The sequence below is a fragment of the Triturus cristatus genome, chromosome 7, assembly GCF_964204655.1.
Source record: "Triturus cristatus chromosome 7, aTriCri1.1, whole genome shotgun sequence".
Lineage (NCBI taxonomy): Eukaryota > Metazoa > Chordata > Amphibia > Caudata > Salamandridae > Triturus > Triturus cristatus.
This window is the reverse complement of record NC_140590.1, coordinates 168,713,382-168,732,632: the sequence shown is the minus strand read 5'-3', so window position 1 is coordinate 168,732,632 and position 19,251 is coordinate 168,713,382. Positions and strand designations below refer to the sequence as shown.

The 19,251-nt window shown below is 46.9% G+C and overlaps 1 protein-coding gene across 1 annotated transcript in view; it reads right to left on the bottom strand.

The window, feature by feature from the left end:
- LOC146809136 (IgGFc-binding protein-like) overlaps positions 1-19,251 on the bottom strand; it is a 453,503-nt gene that overhangs the window by 309,014 nt on the left and 125,238 nt on the right. Inside the window, exon 8 of the mRNA XM_085615950.1 lies at positions 6,022-6,617. Within this exon, the coding sequence (XP_085472076.1) occupies positions 6,022-6,617 (596 nt within the window). The remainder of the gene's footprint in view (positions 1-6,021; positions 6,618-19,251) is intronic.

Sequence of the window (19,251 nt, the reverse complement as noted above, 5' to 3'; positions counted from 1 at the left end):
CACACGGAGGACATATTATGCGCTTCGTTGAGAAAATTAATCTATTCATTGTTCTATTTAGGTATGGGCCATGTACAAAAGGTGACCTACGGGCACCTTTTGCACACGGGGGGGGGGGTTAGTGTGGATATTGATTTTTTTATACTTAATTTTTACCGTACGCGTACGGTAAGCGTAATCGGCGTTTTTTCGAAAAAAAATAAAATTGATTTTTTTGCCTTGGGGGGTCTTGTGGGGCCCCTTAATCAATGCTAGGTGATTAGGAGCTGTCTAACATGCTCCTTTACATATTTTCCACCTTTGTTTTTCGTCCCCCCCTCCCAGTGCGAGAGAGAAAATGGCGGCCGCCGCTTCCTGGTTTCGACCGATTCGAATGTTTACTAAGATCTAACAGCCAATCAGAATCGCGCTCGCGCACGTCACCGTACGCGTACGGTAAGCTTACCGTAAGCGCACGGTAAGCGCACCGTAAGCTGGCTCAGATATATATATTGATTTAAATGCTATTTTCTCAGGATCTGCTGAACAGATTTACACCAGACCTACAAAAGGCACTTCCTTGACCTGAGGACTACCTCTCTGCCAAATTTCAAGTAACTCTGTTCGGCCGTTCGGGCTGTAGCTGTGTCTAAAGGTCCTATGGAAAAATGCATGGGAAAAACGTGTTTTGGGACCCCCCTTTTTTCTCAGCCCCCGCTTGACGAATCCCCCCGAGACTTTCAGGGTAGGAGTGGACCGTAGTGCCCCACCTATTTTGAAAATTTAGCGAGGATTCGTCGACCGGCGCCAAAGTTATTCCAAATAGAATGTTGCGGATTTCCTATGGAAACAGGGTCCTAACTATAACTATCTACTGGCGACCGCCAGTAGATAATATATATATATATATATATGTACATATACATACACACACTCACACATATAAACACACAATCCTTATTCAAAATAAAAAAATATTATTTGACACTGTTACCTAAGTTCATGTCTCCATTGCTTTTTTTACGGGAGTATGTTGCAGTACCTATAAGTTCCAATGTGTGATGCTGGACATTCTTCAAGACTGAGCGGGAATACATTTTCCAGCCACTCCCCAAGATTCCTCCACCATACACGACTAAAAAGTATACCTTCATATGCGAAGACCTCCACATTCGTGGCAGAAAAGTATGTATAAAAAAAGTTGAAGCGGTGGAGCAGAGGTCTGTAAACATAGGTTTGGGTATGTCATCTTATAGTATGTGAGTGGTACTTCTTTAGTACTACTAAAGGTACTACAAAGTGTAGTCTGGAGTAGAGTTTTAGGTCAGCCTCTTGCTCTTTATGGGATGGCTTTCTTACTAGTTCAAATCCCTGCTCCTGAGTCAATTGCCCTAATTATGTGCTTGTCCCATCCTAGAAGCATTTAAGTTTCACCTTGCTTTTTGTTTGGTTCACTTTATCTTTCCACCCACTAGCAGACACACTAGCAGTGTTCCATTTTGAAATGGTATTTTGCATACCTACAAGATGGCCAAGGGGATCAACATGCTTTACATACAGGCAGAAGAAGTCAGAATCTTCAACTTTAGAGAAAACAAAAACGTTAAAGAAAAGAATTCAATAAATATCTAGGAACAGTTAGGAACAGGAGAAAAGGCAGGAGGCAAGATGAGTTTAAACAGACTAGCAAGAGAGTTGGAACGGACAGTAGTAGGTATCTGAAGGAGTGGAAAAGCGAGGCTGAAGTAGAAAGAATTTTCCCTTTAATCTCTAAAGATGAGATAAGATACTGTTATAAGAAATAGTGCAACATCATAGTGATAGGAACCATTCAAGAATGCTCCTGTGATATTTACAATGATGTATCAACCTTTGTATTATAATGTACCTATATATATCTATTAAAATGGAAATGTCCACAGGATAATGCTGAAAAAAGGTTAGAGAAAAATTCGAATGTGGGGGTGTTGATAGATGGAGGGAGGGCAAACTACTCAGAGGAGAAAGACTACCTATATTACTTTCATATGCACAAATCCGCTATACAAATATATAAAAAAACACTGAGGGCCCCGTTAAGATGTCGGTGGTAGTCAGAGGCTTACTGACCGACATCGTAGGTTTACAGTCCGACGGCAGAATTTCAATGTTGGAGGTCAGAGTGTAAACCAGACGGTCAATCGAACTGTGTTCCAATGGGCTCAAGGAACCCATCGGCCAGTCGTAAACCTATCATAATCCCTTAAAGACAGCGTTTCTGCCATCGGAATTATGATGTAGTTTTCCGACAGCGTTTCCATCTCAGCCTTTCCGACATGGAAAGGCTGTCGGAAAGCGATTTTGGGGTCCCCATGCAGGGCTCCCATCCATACGCAGCCTGTGGTTATGAGCTGGGGGTGCACCAATGGTGCCCCCCTGAAAATCCCTGTACCTTGTAGCAGGCACCTTGAGGTGCCTGTCACACGTTGCAGGGATTTCTACAAATTCCCATTTCTCAATTAGAGCTTGTGCTGTGGGCAGTTTCTATTGAAAAATGGGAGATTGGTTGCATCGTAATAGACTTTGCAGAGCCGTTGACCTATAGTCAGTTGTTTCTCACACAGAAATGGTGTCGGTTGGAAGCATATGAAGTGGCTACTTCGAACTTATAATTCTTTTTGATCTCATGAAAAACTGTTCAACATTTTTTGTAAAATAAAGCATAAATAATAGGAGGTCAATAGAAGTACAAAATAAAGATAGGTCCCTTGACAGCTGGAGTCACCGTTTTGGATTTGGGAAATCTGTCTATCAGATTTGAAAAGGGAATTAACCCAATAGTCCTTGGTCCAGTGCCAGAATGTGATTTGCCGGTTATCACAATCTCATTAGCATACTGAATATTCATATTTTTGTTAAGCCCTCCTTTGTATGTTGTGAGGGATCCTTTGAAAGTGCAGGGGAGGAGGGGTCCAGTGTGTAACTTCAAATAACCAGAGCAGCATTTTGTACACATGAGCACTGTAGATCTGCACAGGATTGAGGGAGATCAAAGAATCAACTAAAGCTGTGGCTCCATGGTTCCATTATTATAGTTGCCGCTGCTTGTTATGGTTCACCCACACTTTTCATTGAAAATTCTTTTTTTGATTTTACTTGAACTTTCGCTCCCGTAGACGGATATGCACCAAATTTGGCAAACAGAAAACATAGCTAAAAGGCCAGCTTGATCATTTATCTGCTGTTCCTTACAGGAGAATAAAAGTTAAGGTGGAGTGAAAAAATAAGAGTTTCTTCACGTTAACTGCATAACGAAATGTTGCTCGCTCCTACTCAAATGTGATTGGCTAATCAAGGGGATTTATTTTTTTCACGCCTTCTTGAAAATCGGATATAATGAAAAAAGATCCTAATGTTCATGCTGTAGAATTCTAAAACAATGCAGTGTCAACACGAAAGGTGCCTGATCCCAGGGGAGTGGTGGGGGCACTCATAGTTGTGTAAATGATGGAAAACCTTCAAAATAAAAAATTTGGCATAGTAAAATTGCAATATGTTTAGGAATCAGGATGTCATGGATATAATTTTATGTCACTAGCGATAAGCACCATTTTGTGTAGAAAATCACGATTTCCATGCACATTTTAACATAAGGGGAAAATCATCATTTAGGAATTAAATAAAAAATCAAGGCGTCGAACCCTGCTATGTACAGCCAAAGGACGTGCTCATTGGAGGTACACATTCTTTGGATGGTTGGCTCAGTGGTCAACCGCTGCTGCTCCGCAGTGAATTTCTGAAGTTTGTAAAATGTACTGTACCCAATCTTTTAATTGCATGCCCTCACCAAATCTGCCAAAGGCCGTGCATAGCAGAGATTGGCCTTTCCCTGAAAGCAGCCAACTCACCCGACAGCACAGGCCTTTGGCCTCTCTCTGTGCTTCAATTCTGCGTTCACTGACTTATATGAATCCTCTTCTATTGGTGTAAGCGTAACTACAAAATTTACAGATATGCACAAGTCCATGAATATGCCCTCATTTCTGATGACAAAATAGTGGCTAAGTGTTTGTGAATTCTTGCAAATGATCATGTTTACTGTTTACCAATTACACTCGTCTACCTTTTTGCTTATTTTTTCCAAGCCTTCAGCACTTGTCTACCCCTTGTTGGGGCCCAGACATGGTCACTGTGTCTGCCCTTTTACAAGAGTATTAGAACTTACGAGTGATACAGCGCTTTTAGCACTCTATATTGTATGGGTGCCCTATACTCATGGTTGATACGCACCTCCATATATTCCTATTGTTTGTAGTGTTTAAGATCATTAATGTATTCAGTAGACCCATAAAACATTCATTGTAGTGAAATTTTGTACTAGGATTATATATGTATCGTTTAGCCTGCATATACCGAGAGCAGGACAGTCTTGTACCCACACAAAGTAACGGTGTTTAGTTTATGTTGCCCGAGTTTCTAGGCCTAAGACTGTAATTGTTTTTGCACCTTCTTGGCTTCTCGAGAAATAAATAATTAAATGCATATTGTTTTCAAGAAATAGCAATGTTCTCATCCTACTGCAGGCATCGGAATGTCAACTCGGTATTTTCAGATTGGAGAAGATACAAGGAATGCTTTGAAGACAGTGAGAAGGGAGGATATCTCTCGTGTCTGGCTGGTCTGGGAACCAAGGTCGACTTGAGGAACAAAGGACTTAATTAACAGAGTTTGAACCTCCCCACATAGAAAAAGTTGCAATGGAATTTTACCAGGATGAAGCAGAAAATCAAATTCTATATTGTATGATGCGCAGGTACAGAGACCCCAGACTTCTGATAGCTTTCGGAGAGAAAGGAGCATCTTAGAACTAGCTCCTAGCCTTAAGCACTTTAACCCATTTGACGTGAGTGCTTCTCAGGAAGTCAACACGTGCTGACACCATTGGGAATAGATAGAAGGATAGTTAGGTAGCGTTTCCTTTTAGTATAGTGTAGGGACAGATTGGTTTTATTTCTAATGAAAGGAGATTAGACTCTGCTTCCATCCTGAGTTGTATCCTGATCCTGGAATTTACCATTGTATTCTTGTTATGCCGAATTGCTTATATTCGTAGAATCGGCTCTGTATTGATTTTTCTATATCTGTAAATGCTACTTTTATGATGTGTATACATCTTGTTATTCTTGGCTTTATAATAAATTGACAAACCCAAAGTCGGAGTTTGTGGTACTTTCAGGTATGACATTGACATTTTGTTATGACGTGTTTCTTCCTCTTCACCACGTTTAGTAGGCAAATAAAAGATCATTGACGCTCAATGTTAGGAAGAAGACAGGGGTTCAATTTAGCGTAATCACATGTTTACAAGTTTGAAGACCGTAAAAAAACAATTAATTGAAGCCCTTTACCAGCCTGTTACATTTCTTAAAATTCCACTGTGATTAACAGAACCTGCGAGTTTCTAGCTCACAAGTTTAAAACAGCATAGTTGTCTCCAAATTTCCACTAGACACAGTTTTAAAAAGCTACTTTCTCAAATAACTACTAAACAGATTTCCATCAAATCAAAAAGCCTGTTTCAGACTGAAGTTATAACTTTTATGACAAATTTAGTGTACATTTGTTTAAGAGAATGTTTTTGAATCCCCCTTAACTTTTTAACTTTTTATCTGTCACAGATTTACACAAAAAGTGGCATGATGAACCTACGACACGTTTGCTAATGGGGTGTAGAATTTTAAGCAGATATGCCAAATGGCATCAACGTTAATAGCGTTAAAAAATGCTTGTGTGTGGAAAGTTTGGCTGACCCACTATTATTTATTTTAATAAGGGGTGAGAGAGAGCAAGACCAAGAGAGATGATGTAAAGGCGATAGGGACCAAGGGAGCCATAAAATGTTTTAAATACAGATAGAAAATGAAGTTGTGGAGAAAGTAAGAGCGGCAGAGAGAGACATAATTTATGATGTACTAATGATATTGATAACAATTTATCTAGAATTTGTGTTACTTGTGCTTTCATTTGAATATATGTATAGGTTATATATTTATGTTATCTTACCAGGATTATCCCTTTTTTGCTCCGAGTCATGGTGAATGTGTGGTTATATACTACTAGAGTTACCACTGATGTGACCGTCACTTGTCCGTTTCCATTTTCTTTATGTTGTACATTGACTGCAAATGGTGTGAGATTCTTGTCCCCACCGTAGTATTTGGCCAGAGTGTACACACATCTTCCTTGGTAGTCATAGCGATGTCCATCGAGTGTGGCATAGTGGGAGTCGCCGAGAGCAGCACATGTTCCAAAACCTACAGGGATGCACCTCTGGAGACCGTCTGCCAGAGCGCACTCTTCATTGGGTCCACAGGTGAACGGTATGCAGTCAACAGATCCACCTTCTTGACACGTACACTGCGCGTCACACTTTCCATTGGGGTAAAACACTTCTCCTTTCTTGTAGTATTTCTCCCTGTAGAGACATCCACACTGACTTATATCAACACACTGATCTCCACTGAGGACAAAGCCGTCATTGCAGGAACAGCCTTCTGTGCAAGTCGAGTCACATCCTGTGGAGGTGGTGAGCCCGCAACAGGTGATGGGGCATCCAGTGGAACATAATTCATAGTGGCTGTTTCCAGGGCAAGACTTGGCTAAAAATGAACAAATAGTAAGGGATGTTGTTGAATTCAGCACACAAATAAAAAAACACAGAATGCTGGGTTTCTTTGCTTAATTCGTTAGAAATATTGTTATTCATATAAGTGGACCAAGAAGTAATATACTATTTGCAGTAAGGCTTGCATATGTTGTATGCCATAGAAATCCTAGTTTTTCAGCAAAATAGAAAAGTTTTTTTATAGTGTTAGGATCAACTGCAGGGGCAATATTTTCCAATCTCTTATATATGAAGTGCAGCTCGTCACAAAGCTGCAGTTGCCTGTAAATGCAAATGGGCATTTATGGCCAATAATACCCCCATTAAACCCTGCCAGGAAACTTCAAAAGTACTCCTAGCGGGTGTAAATAGAATTACAACTGTGGATCTCACTACCATGAGTGCATAGAAACTTGCAGTGAGAAAGCCCACTCAAGTAGATGAAAAGTGGGCATTCAAAGGTGTTTGCCCTGGAAGTTTTGCCCGAGAATTATGTGAACTCCCACAAACATATACGTCAACATGACGCCGGACCGCCCACCCCCTTCAGACTCTGAAGGGGGTGGGCGATCCGACGTCATGCTGACTGACATGATTGTCAGTTGGTTCTCCCTCGGCGTCTTTGAACTTAAGTGTTTACTTAAGTTTAGAAATGCCGAGGGAGCTACGGGCGGGAGCTACGGGCGGGGGGTGCGACGCCCCAACGCCCCCAATGGATGCACCGCCACTGCATATACCTTTGTGGAAATTCCAAAACTTTGATCCAACTGCTTACCACTTTGGAAATGTTCGGAGATTTACTCTAGGTAAGGGATGAAGTAGCTCAGTTTTTAGGATGCGAGTGGGAACGGATTAGCCCAATATTTGCTGGAAATGCACAAGAGGAGCATTTTACCATGTTAATTTCTCTGCTGTGTTGATCTGCACAGGAAGGCATAGGAATCTGTGCACCGTGTCACATTACAGCTACATAAATATGCAAGGAATTATGGGACAGTCCACTTGTATCTGAATACCGTGTTCATTTGTAGGTTTGGCTTAAAGTCTCAAAACAGTATTATGCTAAGTATTTTGGAAATATATGACTAAAAGAGCCTGGTGCACTCTATAAAACTTAGTGAGATAGAAATGCTTCAGAAATGTCTTTTAGCTCTTCACTATGCTCATATTGCATCTGCTGTTTTTGTTATACACTTACCACATGATTCAAGTTAGCTTGTGAATTGACTGACAGTAACAAGTTTCACCAAGTCTCTAATATTCCACACATCCCATATATTATGTGTCTGCAGCGAGGAACATTCAATCACTGACTATGAAACGTTTGCAAACTTTCTCAATTAGATTGTTCACAGTGAGGAATCAGAGAACACAGTCAAGTAGCAAAACAAGAATTGGCAACACCATATTGTGGAAAGGCATGTGGTCTCTTTTCTGCTTCATACGTATGCACATTTTCTGTTGCGTTTGCCATAACAATAGTTTAATAAACCAAGCATGCAAAATGCTGCAGTACAAAATCCCAAGACTAGGACGGGGGCATGAGGACACATCAAATGTACATAACCTAAAGTTTATAACCATATGTCCCAATTGGGCATAACCATGTGTCTTTACTGCACATCGCCCTGTGCCACCATCATGCATATTACTCTGTTAGACCTGCAAGTCTTGGGTGGTCTTCTCCCCCCAAACGTTTTGTCTCTCTCCTCATTTTTGCTGGTCTAAGGAATCTGCACACGTTATCACTGCTGACCAGTGCTAAAGTGCATGTGCTCACTCCTTAAAACATGGTAACATTGGGTTATCCCCAATTGGCATATTTAATTTACCTGTAGCTTCCTAGAAAAGCAGTACTACATGTGCCCATGGCCTTTAAATGAAATACTACTTGTGGGCCTGCAGCACTTATTGCGACAACGCAACTTTGTGACTAAACAATATGTGGATAAGGATATGAAGACACATCTGCTATATGTCCTGGAACATGGATCGAAACTATTCACATAACTGAAGCAGGAGAGATTTGTATTGAAAGAGAAAAAGCTGTTTGACATACTCACTAAAGCTAAACTTCGACACTTTAATTGCCATAGTCAGAGTTTCGTCTAACCAGTAACTACACAACAGGTTACAAAAAAGCAACTTTCACAAGCACAGAGAGATGGATGTAGTAAAAGAAAGCCGTGAATTTATCAAAGGCTGATTGTCAGAGTTATGGATACATTATGGAACAGGCGAAAAAAGACACTTAATCCCACTTCATATTCTGTATAAAAAGTTTAAACCAGGCACATATTCTTACAGGTGATGCCACTATGAATAAAATTTGAACAAAGCTTTGATGTTTAACTGCTGAACTTGTGAAGTTTCTAAAAGGATTTGTTGAGACAGAAGAAGAATGTGACTTTAAAAATGTTGAAAAATATCTTGTGCATGTGTGGAAAACAAGTTCCGATGTACAATGAGTTCAAGAGATTGGTACTGCTAAGTAAACTTCCACCGACATCATAATGTGTGCCTGGATACATGAAAAGAGCGTACTACTTGATCAGAAGATGTGTAAATGTTTTGGATTATGCAAAAATCGGTGTGAATTTTGTTGGGAAAATATTGATGGGGTGCTAAAATCAACATTTCTACCCACAGAATGTACACATATATGTGCTTGCAAAACCTGTGCTACAAAAAGATATCCCTGTCGATATGCTCTTTTCAAATGTTCAACATTATGCAAATGTATCAGGAGCACTTCGCGAAGCAAATAAATAAAGTGAACTATGAAAATGTGTCTTAAACAGGTTATAATTTTTTTTTTTTTCACATTCAGATCATAAATATTGGTAGCTGTATACAGAAAAGGATTAAAAACCATTATTATTTGTTTAATTTCTAGATATCTCTCTTCTTATTATAGCCGACATTTTGGAAAATGGCAGAAGGGTTGCTCTGAGGATTTATTATCTGTCTCCATAAGGCTTCTTGACCCCAAAAATCTATGTTTTGACACCAAAATTAAGAATATAGGCCTCATGGTTCCTAAAATATTACATCATCACTGCAACATATCTGCCATTTTTTAAAAATGTTGTTCAGAACAATTCGGCCCAGCTCAACAATGTCTGCCCAAGCTAAATTACTTCTCTAATGATACAAACACACAAATCAAAAATAAAAATCTCTAAACAACAATTTTGTTTATGGATATATATCAGAGGGGCGGGATGGGGGAGGTGGCTGGAAAACAGGCAGCCAGGCGAAACATCCCTGAAAACGCTGGCTTGGAAGAAGGACCGCAAGGCCAGTCAAGATGGCACCCGCGACCACGGGTTGAGAGGCCGTGCCAGGTGAGGTCCGAGAGGCCCTGAGAACATCGGGTGTGGCGAGGTGTGGACACAGGAAGGCAAATAACCGACCCCCCCTCCCCCGCTGCCCGTGAATAGTAAGGAGGCACTGAGCGAAGGGCCCGGGGGTTACAGCGACGTGGGAACTGCTCCGGCACATGGTGGCGGAGGGGGGCAACTGGAAGGCCCCTTCTAGCAGAATAAGTACACGGGCAAATGGAAGGTCTGAGACCTGCCACACCTGGAGGGGAGCAGGGGCTCAGAGCATAGGAGACAACCCGGGATGAGACTGCAGGCCCTATGAAGCATCCACGAGGCCAGGCAAGATGGCGGTCGCGGCCTGATTGGTGGCGGTTCGCGGCCACCAGGAGTCCCCTGTAGCGGCTGGCTTGTTCGGATTGCCAGACTGGAAGAACGAGGGCTCGGAGTCTATGAGGCCCCAGAATCCTAGTAGGAGGCACAGAAAAAGAGGGCCCAGGAGAAAGCAGCACGAGAGTCCTCTAAAGCACCTAGAGGCATTGCGGGGAGCCTGAACTGCTGCGTGTGGAGTAGGAGGGCTGACAGTCACGCCGATATCTACAGAGATCCACTCTCACATAACGCGTTGGGGGATGGGGAGGCTAGAGCTGGCATCTTCCCATATGCAGTGAGGAGGAAGAGCACTGGGGACGGCCTGGATGCTGGGGGCAGAAAACAGCTGGTGACAGGATGCCCCACACAGAGCACCAGAGCATAGGGAGCCTGCCCTGATGGAGGGGCGGTGAACCAGCAGAGAGGAGAGAGGGGCGACGGGCGCAGCAGTCCACAGGCTCTGATTGAATGGGGAACACCTGTGGAACCACGGTAGACACTGCACCAAGGCAGGCCCCGATGAGACAAGTTGGGTACCGCGGGATCGGATGGTGCTTCAGCAAATCATAGGCAGCGGAGGAAGCGGCAGAAGGAGATCCAGGGTACCTGCTACTGAAGAACGAGTGACCGTGAGCCAGAATAGCAGGGCACGGAGGTCACCAGGGGAGACCCTGCCTGAGAATACGTAGAGCCTAGTGAAGACGGGGGCGGAGAGAGCCTCAGAGCCAATGCCCAAGGGCGACTGCACTGGACGCCGCCTGCAGTGGCCGGATTGAAGACTCCAAAGGGGCGTGAACCCCTGGACGAGGCCATAATGGAGGCATCGGGGGACAAAACGCCCCTCCCGGTGACCAGCCTTCATCATCAATCAATCAATCAGGTACTTGTAAAGCGCGCTACTTACCCGTGAGGGTCTCAAGGCGCTGAGGGGGGGGGGAGTGCCGCTACTGCTCGAAGAGCCAGGTCTTGAGGAGTCCTCTGAAGGTGAGTAGGTCTTGGGTCTGCCGTAGGTGGGTAGGGAGGGTGTTCCAGGTCTTGGCGGCGAGGTAGGAGAAGGATCTGCCGCCGGAGGTCGTTCGTTGGATGCGGGGGACAGCTACGAGGGCGAGGCTGGCGGAGCGGAGCTGGAGGGTGGGGGTGTAGAAGCTGAGTCTGCTGTTCAGGTAGGCTGGTCCGGCGTTGTGGAGTGCTTTGTGCGCGTGGGTGAGGAGCTTGAAGGTGATCCTCTTGTTGATGGGGAGCCAGTGCAGGTCTCTCAAGAGGGGGGTGATGTGGCTGCGGCAGGGGGCGTTGACGATCAGTCGGGCGGAGGCATTTTGGATGCGTTGTAGACGTCGTAGGTGTTTGGCTGGGATTCCTGCGTAGAGTGCGTTGCGGTAGTCCAGTTTACTGCTGACGAGGGCCTGTGTCACTGTTCTTCTTGTTTCGGTCAGGGTCCACTTGTAGATCCGGCGGAGCGTGCGTAGGGTGTTGTAGCAGGAGGAGGAGACGGCGTTGACCTGTTTGGACATGGAGAGGGAGGAGTTGAGGATGAATCCTAGGTTGCGTGCGTGGTCGGTGGGTGTCGGTGCAGTCCCCAGTGAGGTCGGCCTCCAGGAGTAGTCCCAGGCTGAGGGGGTGGGTCCGAGGATGAGGACCTCTGTCTTGTCCGAATTCAGTTTCAGACGGCTGCTCCTCATCCAGTCGGCGATGGCCTTCATTCCCTCATGGATGTTGGTTTTGGCGGTGTGCAGGTCCTTGGTGAGGGAGAGGATGAGCTGGGTGTCGTCGGCGTAGGAGACGATTTCCAGGTTGTGGTGGCGGGCCTCTTGTGCATGGGGAAAGTTTCCAAAAGTCAGGATACAGAGCAGCAGGAGCTGACAGGGGACCATCCTGGTGAGTCGCGACTGCGAACGGAAGCCAGCAGTGAAAGGGGAGATTCCTACAATGATCCATCTCTCGCCGACATATTGCAGGCCATAGAAACATCCGGAACGGCTGTTAAATCCAAAATCGATACGCTCCATGAGGATCTATGATTGTTGAGGGCAGGTCATCGGAAATCAGCAGACCGAGTCACGGCAACCGATGGGGAAATTAGAGATCTGCAGCCACAGGCGACCACTAGCACTCACAGACTTACGGACATTGAAAAAAGGGTGCACATATTGGAGCTGAGAGCGGAGAACACGGGAAACAGAGCGAGGCGCAACAACATACGAGTTTTAGGCCTGCCAGAAAAAGTTGACGGGAACAACCTGGTTGCTTACCTCGAAAATTGGATCCGCACTGAGGTGGCGGAGGAGGGCTTGTCCCCGAACTTTGCCTTGGAGCGGGCCCACAGGGTCCCTGCCAAACTGCCCCCAACTGGGAGGCCCCTGCGGCCAGTAGTAGCGCGGCTACTATTCTACAAGGACAGGGACCATGTGTTGAGCCAAGCATGTATTAAAGGCCACCTCAAAAAAGACAACAGCACTGTCAGGATTTTCCTGGACTTCTCTTGGGAGGTGCAGCGGCAGAGGGCGTCCTTCGTCTCTGCCAAACGGACAAGCTTTGGTTGATGTCATCAGAGGGAACGAAGTTCTTTAATACACCACAGGAAGTCTGGGACTGGATTGAAAAGCAGGGCCCACAAGAACAGGAAAAGCCAAAAAGAGAATCCTCGAGACTCCCAGGAAACGGGGGGAAACCCAAGTGCCTCCCAACAGAGGCAGAATCTCGACGAGCCAGGGAAAGTGCAGTAAAGTGGAGTAGCGGCAGCAGCATCCCTGAGCCCTCATGGAGCACGAGGCACCTCCTCATTGTCAGGGGAGGACCCAAGAGAATCAGACTCCGACACTGGCACGAGCACGATGGGGGAGACCAGTCAGATCCTTCCTGAGGTGACTCCCAGATCGGGGGATGACACCATCTGAAGGACATGCTACACGCAAGTACAAGCAGGACTCCTGAGCGGGGGGGGGTTGAGATCACCTGATCATGGGCTTGCATGAAAAGCGGTGGGGCCCAAGATGGGGACTATGGTATTTACATGCAGTGCATGCTGGATGGGGGGCATCTGGTTGAGGGCAGGTGGAACGGTTTTCCTCTAGGTGAGCACTTGCCTCATCACTACCCGAACATCCGAACTTTGGACACTTGGTCTGGTTGCACGCCAGTGCTCAGTTTAAATGGGGGAGAGAACCTCACTTGTCCTGGTGAGGGGGTGTTGGGGTGTTTGCATAGTTATAAGTTGGGGACACTACTGTCTACCGACGTGAGCTATATTGGGAGGGATCATGACACTCAGAGCAGGTCGCTGGAAGCTGGGCACGCAGTTATAGGCCGGAAGGAGGGGAGAAGGATAAATTGTTATGCCAAAACAGACGACATATAACCTCCTATCCTGGAATGTCTGGGGTATGCATTCCATGCACAAATGCTACAAGATTTTCTCCCATTTGAACAGATGAGGGATCCACATAGCAATGTAGCAGGAAACACACATCACCTGGCCTCCGAAGGGGCGGCATTACATTGGGGGTGGAGGGGACAGGCATACTATACCTCATTCTGGGTGTTCGCAAGTGGGGTATTGATCTGGGTATGGGCGGGGTTCCCATTCCAGCACACGGGACACAAGATGGATCCAGAGGGCTGCTATTTTATAGTCACGGAGAGGCTGGATGGGCAGGATATCACACTAATAAACTTGTATGGGCCTGAATGCCGATCAGGGGGTCTTTTTAGAACAAATGTTCGATATTCTGCCACCCTACATGACTGGTTCCATTATTGTACGAGGAAACTCAATCGGTCCCACCCACCTCTCCGCGATTTCCCAGTCCATAGAACAGCCAGGGCCTTTAGGGACTGGCAGACCCGATGGGGGCTGGTAGACACGTGGAGATGCACTCACCCACTAGTGCAGGAATACTCACACCTTTCACATTTTCACGACCTACATGTGCGGCTAGACACTTTTCTCTGCTCACCAGACATGCATGCACTGCTTCAGGGCACGGAATACTTTACACGTACTGTGTATGACCACAACTTGATATTGACTAGACTGCACTAGGGACACAACAGCAACCTATACCCACATGGCGTCTTAAGCCTGAGGCCCTGGAGGACCAAGTATTCTTGCACGAGATCAGGGGTCATGTTGTCACATACTTTGAGGATAATGCTTACTCCACTGAGTTCAGGATAACAGATAGGAGACTTTCAAGGCAGTAATCAGAGGATGGTGAATGGCAGCAACCATTAGGGTGAGACGCAGGTTAATTACAGATGTTGAACGGGCAGATCGAGCATTGAGGGAGATTGAACTAGACACTCGAATCACCCTGAACTCCGTCAGGAGTTACTAGAGGCGAAGGAAGAGGTAGCCGTGCAAGAAAAATGGCTGAGGTGTTTTGACTTTAAAGCATACCTAGACAGGACCCATGCGGAGAGGGACAAGACGGGCTGACTATTGGCGTGGCTTGCCAACCCCTCACACAGAGGGCACACTATAATTGAAATAGTGGACCTGGCAGGACGCCACTATACAGGCAAGATGCCATAAACAACAGATTTCATAGCTACTATGCCCAGCTTTACTAGAGCTCTGGGCCTGCAGGGCTGAGGAAATTGAGGAATACTTTTCTGAGCTGCCTCTCCACACTCTCTCAGAGGAGGATGCAGACCAGCTAGGGACAGACATATCGAAACGGGAAGTTAGAGTGGCTATTAAGGAACTGGCGAGAGTGAAAACCCCAGGCACAGATGGACTCCCTAAGGAGTTCTATGCAGCGTACGTGAAGGAGTTGGCCCCGAGGTTGAAAGAGATGTATGCAATGACCAAGGAGAAAGGTCAACTACCAAACAACTCCAGAGAAGCAGTGATTATCCCGCTGCTTAAGCCCGATAAGCCCCCCATTAATGTGGGGTGTATAGGCCCCTGTCGATGTTGAAGCTCGACTTCAAAATCCTAAGTAAGCTACTGGCAACGAGGTAACTCCCACATATAACATCCCTAGTGCACCGGGACCAGGCGGGATTCATCCCAAGCAGAAACTCGACCCTGAATATACGACGTCTATTTTCCATGATGGAGCTAGACGCCACAGCAGAACGGGAGGGTGCGATATTTGCAATAGATATAGAGAAGGCCTTTGACAGCCTTGAATGGAAGTTTCTCTATGCCGTCCTGTCTAAAATGGGAATAGGGCAGGGATTTATACAATGGGTGCGACAGTTATATGCCGACCCATGGCGAGGGTTCGTACGAGTTGCACGATATCAGGGCAGTAACGGGTGGAGAGAGGCACACATCAGGGGTGTCCTCTCTCCCCATTACTGTTTGCACTGGCCGTAGAGCCTTCAGCGTGTAGGGCACGGTCCGGGGGAATCTACAGAGGACTTCAGCTGGGAGGACAGGCGCACCACATAGCTTTATGCGCTTTATGATCTTCAGCTCTTCCTAAAACATGCAGAGGGGGAGCTGCGAGGGGCAAAGAATATAATGGAAATGTTTGGTGCACTATCGGGGCTGCGGGTTAACTGACAGAAGGCCCAGCTATTCCCACTGGAGGTGGACGCGCCACCACCGGGGGGCCTGGCTGAACTGCGCTAGGAACCCTGATGCTTTCGGTACCTGGGAGTGAATGTGTTTCACTCTGTGGTGGATGCGCAAGAAGGGAATATAGGGGGCGCCCTACGATCGCTCATGGACAACATGACATTCTGGGGAAAACTCCCCCTATCAGTGGCGGGACGCATCTCCCTGCTAGAAATGGTGGCACTTCCCAGGCTATTGTACTTTTTCACCATGCTGCCGGTGTGGATACCAGTGGCATGGTTCCGAGAATTGGACTTATCTAGCTCCGCATTTATATGGGGGACAGGCAGAAGGAGGTTAGCCCTAACCACGCTGAAAAAGACGCAGGCGGATGGGAGCCTCGCTGTGCCGGACATGGAAGCCTATCACTTGGCAGGACAACTGCAGAGGTTCACGTAGTGGGTGGCAGGGAGCTTGACACAGGACAGGGGAACGCCTCCCTTCACCCCGGATGGGCTCAACGTGTTCCGCACCCTGATGGGAACTGTGAAACCACAGCAGGTCCAAAGCAACAAGCACAAAATGATACGCCGATGCTGGGACAGGTGTCTGCAGAAAACTAAGACATGACACCCATACTCACTGGAACTGCGACTGATGCTTCTGGAGATACTCCCAAATGGGGTACAATGGAGATGTATAGAGGACTGGAAACAAGCCGGAGCCACGAACGTGGGAGACCTGTACCGAGATGGGGAACTACTCCCATTGAAGAGTTCAGTACAGATGACATCAGGACCATGCTGGACAACGGCGAAACTGAGGCCCTCATCCTCCTGGACCTCTCAGCCGCAATCGACACCGTTGGCCACCACACCCTACGCACACTCCTTCACGACGCAGGTATACGCGACAAAGTCCTGGACTGGACCACCTCCTTCCTTACCGACAGAACCCAGAGGGTTCACTTCCCCCCATGCCACTCGGGAGCCACCAAGATCATCTGCAGCGTGCCCCAAGGATCATGCCTCAGCCCCACCCTGTTCAACATGTACATGGCTCCACTCGCCAACATCGTCCGCTCGCACAACCTCAACATCGTCTCCTATGCCGACGACACCCAACTGATCCTCTCACTCACCAAGGACCCCGCCACTGCCAAAACGAAGCTCCATGAAGGACTGAAGGCCGTCGCCGACTGGATGGAGAACAGTCGCCTGAAACTGAACTCAGGCAAGATGGAGGTCCTCATCCTCGGCTCCTCCCCCTCCACCTGGGACGACTCCTGGTTGCCAGCCGTGCTGGGAATCGCACCAACGCCCACCGACTACACACGCAACGTGAGATTCATCCTGGACTCTTCACTCTCAATGACAAGTCAACACCGTCTCCTCCTCCTGTTTCAATACCCTCGGCATGCTTCCCAAGAGCTACAGATGGATCCCACTGATACGAGAAGGATGGTCACCCATGCCCTTGTCAGCAGCAGACTGGACTACGGCAACGCCCTCTATGCTGGAACCACGGCCAAACTCCAGAAAAGACTGCAACGTATACAGAACGCCTCCGCACGCCTCGTCCTCTGCATCCCCCGCCGCTCCCACATCACTGCCCGCCTGAAGGAACTGCACTGGCTCACCGTCAACAAGAGAATCACCTTCAAGTTCCTCACCCACGCTCACAAAGCACTCCACAACGCTGGACCAGCATACCTCAACAATCGTCTCACCTTCTACACCCCAAACTGCCAGCTTTGCTCGACCCACCTCGCCCTCGCCACCGTCCCACGCATACACACAACCACCACAGGCAGCAGATCCTTCTCCTACCTCACCGCCAAGACGTGGAACACCCTCCCCACCCACCTACGTCAGACCCAGAACCTGCTGACCTTTAAGAAACACCTCAAGACCTGGCTGTTCGAGCAGTAGCTGCCACCCCCCCCCAGCACCTTGAGACCCTCATGGGTGAGAAGTGCACTATACAAATGGTTGATTGATTGATTGATTGATTGATTGATTGGGGCATCCAACCCAGACACTTCCTCCTATGTGGAGCAGTCAAGGGGGAAATGCGGCGGCACTGGGGCACAGGCACAACTGAGCCACCACAACATGCTACCTGCGAATATATAGGCCTAGCTGGGGTGACTATGCAAGCCTTCACATGTTTGTAGAGGACCAAAGGGTGGGACTCTGCTCAACCGCTAGACCGGTTGAGGAGCCAGTGGGTAGAAGACATAGGAAGACAAAAACTGGGAGAACATATTATTGCGGACGACTGAGGTGTCTAGGAACGCACGTTTCAGCCTAATCAGCTTCTATATTTTGCATCGAGCTTACAGAACACCAGAACGCATTAACAGGTTCTTCCACAGAGAGTATGCCGAATGCCCCAGGTGGAAAGAACGAGGGGCAGATTTTATCCATATGATGTGGAACTGCCAGTCCCTGACACAATACTGGCAGGAGGTATCAAGGGAGACGGCTAGGATAACAGAAAGGGTAGTCCCTTGTACACAAGCACACGTTCTGCTTAACCTGTTCCCACACACAGCCAAGACTAAGGTCACTGATAAGTTCCAGGACCTCACCTTCATCCTAGCAAAGCGGGAAATTGCTAGCAAATGGAAATCACCAAACGGCCCCAGCATCCATAGGTGGAAATGAGAGTTAGTGAAATGGGCGGGGTGCAAAGGCAGAATATTGCTCAAGAACACGAGAAGGGGCCTGGGCAAGGTGGAGAGGGCTCAGGCATGGGAGGTGCTGATGGAAGAAATGAGGAACGATGACCCTGGGTCTGAAGCCACCACCCCTGAGGGACCATCATGATAGGGGAGTCCACAGAGGCAGAATCAGGAGGGGGCAACAGAGCAGGTATCGGGAGATGAGAATCTTTAGAAGCCTATGCCTCGAAGGGGATAGAAAAGGCAGGAAGTGATAGAGTACAGCAGAACCACACACTAAGGGACAGCGGAAGCGTCTGAAAATGCTCAACCTGTGAACCCAGGAGACAGCAGAGGGAGGGGGGGGGGGTTTAGCTGGGTTCAAGTTTAGATGGAAATGTTTGGGGAGGGGGGCCTAGAATAATTAATAGAACTGCACTCAAATGTAATGATTAGTTAACTGGATATAGTAAGGAACAACAGCTATGCAGAGGTACTCAACGCAGGCAAGGAATGCATAATGAGACAGAATGAGATCACAATTGTATCCCTGTAAAGATGGCAGATTGATGAAGTAACGTACGAAAATGCAATAAAATCTATTTTAAAAAAATGAAAAAATCAGGGGGCCAGGATTATTGAGATTCATTTACATAAACCTGACTGTTAACTTGTAGTAAAGCTTCTTAACTTAATTCCCTGATTCCTAGTCCTTATTGTGTAGCCAATTGGGTTACTCTGCTAATGAGATTTGTTTGACTAA